Source organism: Maylandia zebra, linkage group LG17 (genome assembly GCF_041146795.1).
Source record: "Maylandia zebra isolate NMK-2024a linkage group LG17, Mzebra_GT3a, whole genome shotgun sequence".
Taxonomy (NCBI): domain Eukaryota; kingdom Metazoa; phylum Chordata; class Actinopteri; order Cichliformes; family Cichlidae; genus Maylandia; species Maylandia zebra.
Window position 1 is genome coordinate 10,913,261 of NC_135183.1, and position 9,241 is coordinate 10,922,501.

The 9,241-nt window shown below is 38.6% G+C and overlaps 1 protein-coding gene across 3 annotated transcripts in view; it reads left to right on the plus strand.

The window, feature by feature from the left end:
• The window catches only part of brinp3a.2 (bone morphogenetic protein/retinoic acid inducible neural-specific 3a, tandem duplicate 2), a 58,673-nt gene extending 49,641 nt beyond the window's left edge, over window positions 1-9,032 (plus strand). For all 3 annotated transcript variants that reach the window (XM_004567365.3, XM_004567366.2, XM_076875978.1), the window contains 2 exons: window positions 5,808-6,150; window positions 7,725-9,032. In XM_004567365.3, the coding sequence (XP_004567422.1) occupies window positions 5,808-6,150; window positions 7,725-8,495 (1,114 nt within the window). In that variant the 3' untranslated portion in view covers window positions 8,496-9,032. The remainder of the gene's footprint in view (window positions 1-5,807; window positions 6,151-7,724) is intronic.
• Window positions 9,033-9,241: the final 209 nt, after the last annotated feature.

Sequence of the window (9,241 nt, forward strand, 5' to 3'; positions counted from 1 at the left end):
TTCTTGTTTGAGGTTTTCCTCATAGAGGTTGCACATCACAAGTTTACCCTATAGACTAATCCAGACACATTGATTAAAGTAAACAAGTTGCCATTGTAGTTCTGGCATTTAGCCTGCGTACCCTTGCAATTACTTTTTGAATAGGGGGAGATTATGGAATAGATTTTTCTGTGGAATCACTCTTGCACCTGCATTTGCTAAGAATTTTTGTACATCTTGTTGCAGTCATTGAAATGTTGTTAAAACAGATCAGGCATTTTTAAATAGCTTTAATTTTTTATCCAAGGTTTTTACAGCTGCATTTCAAAAGAAAGGAGTTCACATAGCATACATTACTGTAGCATTAAGCTCCTAACTCTGAATCCCCCTGCAATGTTTTTGAAACCAGAGTTTCTTGACTTGTTTCATGTCTGAATGTTGAAAATCTTCATAAAAAATGAATAAAAATCCCTAATTTGTCTAAATACAAAGACAGAATTATGAGGTATAAAGCCTTTTGTTAATTAAAACTTAATTAATGAATTGATTAATTAGCAAGTTAAGCTAATTAAGTGACAACATTACACTTACACATCAGTGTTAAATTTGGTTTTAGGCAAATTAAGTAACACATTCCAAGACTTATTAACGCATTTATTATACATAAATGCTTGTGTGGCAATATTTCGTTAAAAATATAACTATCACTACATTTGTTCCAGAATGTTTTCTGATGTGTGACTTCTGTGGTTCAGTTTAACCTACTTGAATTATTGAGTGATGTGCAAAAGGCACCTGCATTTTTTGAAACAATTACAGACACACACACATAGGTGGATAGCTATGACAACCTAGCATCCACCATCTATGTAGAGATGGGCAAGTAAATGTATATTCCTGTATCCACTATTTGCTTTCAGAGTTGTTTGAGAGTTGTCTTATTTTTGGAGGGAAGCACTTTTTTTTAATTACGTAATATTTTGATGTTTTAATTGTCCAGATTTAGTCACCTAGCTCAGAAGAATGCTATAATGTGTGTTGATTTGACTGTCACTAGCTAATATTTGCTGCGGAGATGCTGTTTTTTGTCTCCTTAATATGAGTTACTTTATAGTTGAAGACTTGGAAGGACAAGCACAGTACACACATAATATATATGTATTTTTGTAGCACAAATACCAAAGTCCCTTTATTCCCTTTAGTTTTTTGAAGCTATGAAGATTTCCCACTCACACAACCACATATTCATTCATTTAATAGCATGTTTTTCCAAGCAGTTTGTAAAAATCTAAAAGTTTGTTAAAAAATTAATCCTTTAATTTAAAAAAAATAACGCATTGGCAAACCCTAACATCATGCACCTTAACCATTTGCTGCTGAGAGAGGAAGGTTTTTATTTCTATGGCTTGAGTGTGACAGTCACGGGGGACGAGGCACCAAGCGCAGGACACACAGAGGTAGGATAAGATCCAAAATCTAGTCTTCAGTTCAGACAGCTAGTGAAGGCAGGCAAAAGGTCTCTACAGAGAAAAGTAACAGCAAACACAATTTAATACAAAAGGAAAAAGTACACAGGAAAATATAGATCCACCCAGCGAACACCAGAAGGCTAGAGTACAAGTCATAATGAGGCAGTAACAAGCCACTCAACACTTTTCAAAAAATACAGAGGTGTGTGATTGGCTAATTGGAAACAGGTGTGAGAGATATCACAGGGGAGACCAATTAGGGCAGGGCATATAGTCACAGAGGAGGGAAAACTAACACAGGCTGGAAGTTAAACTGATAATGGTGTAAACAGACCAAAAATTACAAAAGGAAACAGGAAGTTACTCAACAGAAACCCAAAATGAGAATAAAAAGGTAATTTGTCAGTAAAACGTACAGATCTGCCCTTGTAAGTGTTTGAGCTTTTTCTTGGAGGAGACAAATCACACACTAGTCTTTTAAGATTGAAAGAAATCCACATTTGTAATGGGTACCTTTTACCTGCCAGAAGAGGCAATTGGAGAAGGTGACGAATCTAGCAATCACTGTCAGTCACACTACGCTCACCTCGATTCAACCGCCACGGTAATGCTGCAGAAATGGCGACATAAATCAACACATAAATCAACTTTCAGATTAATCTATTAGAGTTTGCTCTGTTTAATGTCCAGCCCATGTCTCTGTTGTTCTTTCTTTTCTGTTTCTCAGTGCACCCTCTTCTTAATCAATGTTATTCTCTTCACCACATTGCCAAAACACACATTAATCACTGATCTATGCAGCTGATATTCCCACAAGTTTGCCAGGAAGTGTCATCGCACTCGTCCAGGCACTGTTTATTTACGTTATTATTGGCACATCAACTGTGAAGCCTTCCCTTTCTTTTCTGTCTTCATAGAAATCTCCATACTTAGTAGAAAGAGACTTGGAAAGGGGTGTGCGTCAGCTGGCTTTGGAGAGAAAGGGAAGCTCTTGAAAACCACCCTTAGTCTCTCTTTAACATCCTGTTCGTAGGACTTGCGATAGAAGGGAGATGTGTGATTGATTTTGCTTCCTGCGGGCTAGTTTTCCACTGCGCTGACAATTATGAGCAAATAAGCCAGTGGAAGCAGCAGTCGGCTCAGCTTTTGTTCAGCAGCTAATGATGAGACAGCACAGTACTCTTTGTGCTGAAACTTTGGCCATTATGCATAATGCTCCACATTGCCATTCAAGTGATGCTTTTAGTACTTATGCTTTAATCAGGTTAGAAAATACCTTTCTTATGCATAGATCTCTCCCATATAAAGGTGCTGATTTTTCCTTTTCTATGTACACTTTTGAATGTTTCTCTGGTGGAGTCCTCTCCTCTTTGACTTCTTCCAGAGTGTAATTAAGATTTGACTTGAAAAGTGTTGAATAGCTTTTTAATGACCCTTTCAAGGCATTTGGTAGATTTGACAACTTTGTCTTTAAAATCATAGTGTTTAATGGACATTCATTTGTACAGATAAAAAAAATGGCCCAAGTGCAATTGTTGCACTTCATGACTCTGGTGACTTCTTTATGTTCTTCATATTGATTGTTCTTGATGGCTTGGTCTGTTACTGGCTGACTAATAATATACAGTGCCTCTAGCAGAAGATAAATATGATGAAATGTTCTGAAAATAAGTAGCACAGTGCTCCTCTGAGGAGCCTGTACTGCAAATCCAACAATAGAACATTAGCAGTAGAAATAGTATTTCAAGCGCAGTGTTATTATTGTAAAATACCACAGTGATAATAATGATTTGATTCAGTCTTGGGGTACCTGCAGAACCCAGAGGTTTTTTTTGTTTTTTTATAAATCCGTTTTATGCTACTATTACAATTCACCATTATTTTGTTCTTATGTTTGTTCCCTAAAGACTCAATATATAATTTCCTCCTGCTTTTGTTTTCAGTGCATTTTAAAAAATTTCACTGTACACAACCCAATGTACAGGGATGATCAGTGACATCAGCTAAATCCGCCAAATCCCATGTGTACATCTTGTGCAAATACATACACGGTTTACTGATTTCTTGCTTGCACAAAGTTCTGACCTCAGCTCCATCCAACACCTTTGAGATAAATTGGAACTGAGCCGGTCCTTATCGTCTAAAATCATTATTGAATCTCACTAATGCTCTTATGACTGAAAGGTAGCAAATCCCTGCACCCATGTTCCAAAACCTTCCTTCCTTCCCAGAAGACTAGAAATCTGATTAATGGCAATGGAATCAGAATAATAAGTTCAATTATCACATTTGTATATAATGTGCAAGTCACCATATGTTGCACAGTATTTTACTTGAAGCTTGACTATAATATTTTATGTACTTTATCTATAGAATTAAATGACTCACACAGCTCTGCATTTGCTTGATTGTATTATCAAAGCTCAGTGTTGCTGGCTCCTCGCAGCGCAAAACTCTGTGATTTACAGCAGCGGTTTGGAGAAAGAGTTGTGGGGAGCACAAAGCCTGTACATAATCACAACCGCAGTCTTCTATTGGTGACTGCTTTGCTGTGCTGAAGCTGTCAGAGGTGAAATGCCTTACCCACAGGTAGCGGTTGATGGAAAGGAAGAGTCCTTTCGGTTCATTTCCCATGACCGCATTTTCCATTAGAGGGTTTTGATATTCAAATCAGTGATTTTCCGAGCTCCGGCTTGCTTGCCACTGTCAAGCACACAATAACAGCAGAGTACAGAGGAAAATACCCTAAATGTAATCCAGCAAACATTTTCAGATTAGCATAAAGTTTCCTTCAATGCATCCTCATCAAAGAAGCCTTTTTTCTACAAGTGAAGCCAGCGGTATAGAGTGAGCATTGCATTCATAAAGCAAAGAGGATAAAAGCCATAAAGTCCTACAGAAGGGAATCAAACTCAAGTGCTCATGGGGGAATTATATGTATGTCTGAGATTAAACTCCCCCTACAACTGCTGTGCACTTCCAATATTTATGTCACTAACTCATCAAAGACAGTTTCTCTTGATTTCTATTCAGGTTCTCACGCTTTACCTTCCAGAACTGCTTGTACCCGCAGTCTCCGCATGCATAACCTACATCATAAAATATTAAAGTGTAGTAAAGCAAACTAATACGAGCGACTCAGGTACTTCTATAAGTATTTTGTTTAAGTGTTAACATGTCTACATATCTACACATTACCAAAGAAAATATAAAAATATCATTATTTTGTGTGCTTTATACTAGAAAACATAGAACAACAAATCTTTTCAGTATAAAGCACAAAAATATCAAACTATTGGGACATGGAGATTTTATAACTAGCCGAGATATTTATTTTGATTCAGTCAACACAGGTAAAGTTTCACAGTTTTGCTGGCTACTGACCAAATGGCATTATGTAAGAATGCTCAGAATGATAATCTCTCTCTGGAACAATGATGGGTTGTAAACTCACGGGCATGTGATTATTGCCTTATTGGTGAATTTTATGCTTTTAAGAGCTTTTATCTACATGCCAAAAAAGTTAAAAGAGTTAATGGTCGTTATACGCCTACTATAAGTGTTAACCTATTGTTAGATCCAGTAGTGTTTGGTCTAACAGTTCGGGATTCTGTACCCTTCAGTACAAAATACCAGTTCTTAGTGTTGTTTGCTCAGGAATGAATTCATTTTCATATTTGTCTTTTTATGTACCATATTTGTGTTACGAAAATTCTTTGTCATCCTCAGGCTGTCAAACAAGCTGGAACTTTCATATTGACCTTAAGAAACCCTTATGAATTGTTCTGTTTTAGTTTACCATCCCATTGGGGAAAATAATGAAAAGGACTGACAAAGAACCGACAGTCCTTTGGTGACACTGGGACGACTGTGTTGTACTCATTTTAGTCAAACAGTAGTTGGTTCCACTTGATCTAGGTTAGAACAAAGTTAAATCAAAATATTCCACAACTTTCAGCCATCTCTTGTGAACCTTTCTTTTGGCTGATGGAGTTTGATCATTTGTCACTATCGCATAACCTAATTAATGAAAAAAAAAGTCTTTGGACGTTTTGCTTTTCTAAGTAGTAAATACAAAGTCAGTGACAACAAAGTGTCAAAACCTCTTGAAATAAAGATTTCGTAAAAAAATAAACTTTTTGCACAAGTCTTTTGACCTGTAAATGACCTAAATGATCACTAAAATGATGTCAGGTCTTTCTTTCTTTTATTTTTTAACAAGCAAGCTGTCTGCAGACCCAGACAAGTGTCCTGGGCTTAATAAAACACTTCCCTATTAAAATGGCTCATCCTTAAAGCTAGTTCAATAACCAGTCCCTCTTTGCCTTTATCGCTTTGTCTTCTTTTTTTCCCCACCAGGCCTCAGTCCTACTGGCTGAGTCATTTCCAGTCACTCCTATATTGCTCAGAGAACAACCAGCTTGGTGCATTCTCAGAGGAGCTCCACAGCTGCAGCTGCCGATATGAACACAGCTCCTGTCAGCTGCCTCCACCCTGCTCTGTTGGAGAAGGCTTGGCCTGTGCGGCCTGTGCACCAGACAACCAAACCCGCTGTGGGAGCTGCAACCCAGGCTTTGCCCTGACACAAGGGACCTGCAGGCCTATGGTGGCAGACTCTACAGAGAACTATCTGGGGTTCGAGACAGACCTTCAGGATTTGGAGCTGGGCTACCTACTGCAGAGAGCTGACCGCAGGCTTGAGGTAGTTTTCTTTTGGCCTTTGTGTAATCATGTCAGGCTCAGTGAGAGCTGAGCTGTCTTTTCCCAGCAGTAGTCTTGGAAAGACACATGTAAAAAATCTCACCCTCTTGGTGACTGAAACCCTTTAGTTTCACCACTTTTTCTTTTATACCATTTATTGTCCTACCACACAGAAAGTTTGTGGTTTCTTTTTATTTTACTTACTTTTGCTAGAAATGGGAATGAAAAAGTGACCTGGAGGAGTCACTCTAGAACAGGGTCTCAAACTTAAATGAGCTGTGGGCCACTGCTGGCACTGTCATCTCATGTGAGGGCCGCTTTAGCGTTCAAGTAGTACAAAAATCAAACAAGAAAACACCCACAAATATTTCTGAAAATGTAATGTTTTGTTTGTTTTTTAAAACAAGATATTGTATAACAAGTCAAAACTGCAAACATGAACACATTTTTTTCTTCTCACTCTTAACTAACTGAAGCCTTTCATTGAACTACCACATAAACAAATTGGTGCTCTCTTTCTGGCCAGACATGTGGCAGCACTCCTGCTATAATTTTGTTCATATTTAACAAAATATAAATGCAGACATAAGTGTACACATTAGTTTTTGGCTGCTAGTGAAAATTGTTTTCTTTACAAATAACTCTCTGACTGAACTAACACAGCCAATCCCTCAACATGTTTGTACTCTCTGCTTCCTACTCTTGCCATCCTATTAATGTTATATTAAACTTAATTTAACATTGCACTCAACAACAAACACATCCTCCATCCCCGAGAAAAAAAAAGTAACTTCAAGGGCCAAATTGCATTATATTCCCTCATGTCAATATAGGAAGTGGCGTGGGCTGCAGATGGCCCCCGGACCACAAGTTTGAGACCCCTGCTCTAGAAACTACAGTATGATGCCCTTCACGGCCTTCCTTTGTGATGTTGATGTTGTCAAAAAGGATTGCAGACTGACTCTATCCAAAGGCCACGGTATAGTTTTAACCCATCCTTTATGCCCTAATCGGGTTCATTCAGCTCTATTAAATGACAGTGGACAGTGGATTAAATGACAGATTTTGGCATGTGGATGCGTAAAAAACAAACAAACAACATTTTCCAAGATGGTTTCCATAGTGCCAAAAAAAGTCCATGAAGGATCTTACATTTTGGTCTTAAGATACAGTGAAAACAGAGGACAATTTTCCATCTGAGCATGTCACAATTTCTAATATCTTAATATCATGTGTAAACCATAAATACATTGTGCCTTCTTCAATTCAAACCAGGCTCTTTTGCCTTGTAATATGCCTTTTATAAAGTTGCCTAAAAAGGCAGCTCATAGTTTTTAGAATACTCCACACCTTATTTGGCTATCACTTTAAAAGTAATGCACATAAAGTCATGTTGTTCTCCAATAAATATAGAATTTCTCCAGTAGACATGGAGGTGAAGTGAAAGCCTCGCCTCCACAGATTACCAGAACGTATGAGTAACATTAGTACCATCAAAAATCTGTTTTAATCGAATTTTTATTTTTAGCACTGCATCTTATTTTACTGAAAGTATGTATTTACTTTGTCTGACAGGTCCATGCAATCTTCATCAGCAATGACATGCGACTCAACAGCTGGTTTGATCCATCATGGAGGAAGAGGATGCTGCTGACGCTTAAGAGCAACAAGTATAAGACCAACATGGTCCACATGCTGCTGGGAATATCCCTTCAGATCTGCCTTACAAAGAATAGCACCCTGGAGCCTGCCCTTACACTCTATATCAATCCTTTTGGCGGGAGCCACTCAGAGAGCTGGTACATCACTGTCAACGAGAATAATTTTCCAGACTGGCAGGCCACCAAACTGGACCTGCCCTTTGACTGCTACAACTGGACTCTGACATTGGGCAACAAGTGGAAGACATTCTTTGAAACCATCCACATCTACCTTCGTAGCAGGATAAAGACTCAGGATGGACTGAATGACAGCATTTATTATGAGCCTTTAGAAATGGCAGATCCTGCTCGGAACCTGGGCTACATGAAGATAAACAGTATCCAGGTCTTTGGCTACAGCATGCATTTTGACCCGGAGGCAATCCGTGACTTGATTCTGCAACTGGACTACCCATACACTCAAGGGTCCCAGGACACAGCTATGCTCCAGCTCTTGGAAATACGAGACCGGGTCAACCGGCTGTCCCCTCCCGGTCAACAGAGATTGGACCTGTTTGCCTGCCTTCTCCGGCACAGACTCAAACTGACTGCCAGCGAGGTGGTTCGCATCCATGCTTCCTTACAGGCCTTCAGCTCACGTCTGCCCAATTCAGTGGATTACGAGACCACCAAGCTGTGCAGTTAACAGCTGCTTGAAAGGAAATACAGTCTGTAAATGGCTAGAAGGAGAACTCATGGACATAGGATTTGTGCCCATTGTGATACAGATGCTTATATTTGTGCTCATTGTCTATGGATTACCAGACTCTACAATTAATCAGGAGTTGATTGGCTGTGGACAGCTGAAGAATGTACTGTACTGGTTGTTCTGGTTTTTTTTTGTGGCAACTACCTTCAGTGCTATAGTATAATGAATGGGAAGGATCAGTAAGGAAATACACAACTCTCCAGAACAAAAACTCTTTACAAAAGATGTCTACAGTAGAAATTCAGATATCGCTTCATAAAGTTGAACCATCCTGTTTCGAAATGACTCTGCTCATTTATACTGTAAGTACCAATGACAAATGATTTATGTTAAAAATGGTACAGTCTGTTTGTTTGTAATTTTTATATGTTCCTTTGCTTTAGTGACAGTGCACTTTCCATGGAAACCAGAATACAGTGGTGTCAGTCAAGATTTTGTAGATAAATTGATATTAAAACATCACGTTATAACACATTCCAGCTGTCAGAAGAATTCTTGGGTCCCTTTCGTATTAAGGAATTGCATCACAGACTTTTTGTAAGCATGGTTCAAATTTTCGGGGGGTGATCAGGATGACAGTCAAGAGTACAGAGTACCATGTATTTAGGGATTTGTACAACCAGTTTGACCAGACAGTTGTTAGTCTGCACCAAGAACCTTAGTCAGTTAAATTAATCATTACT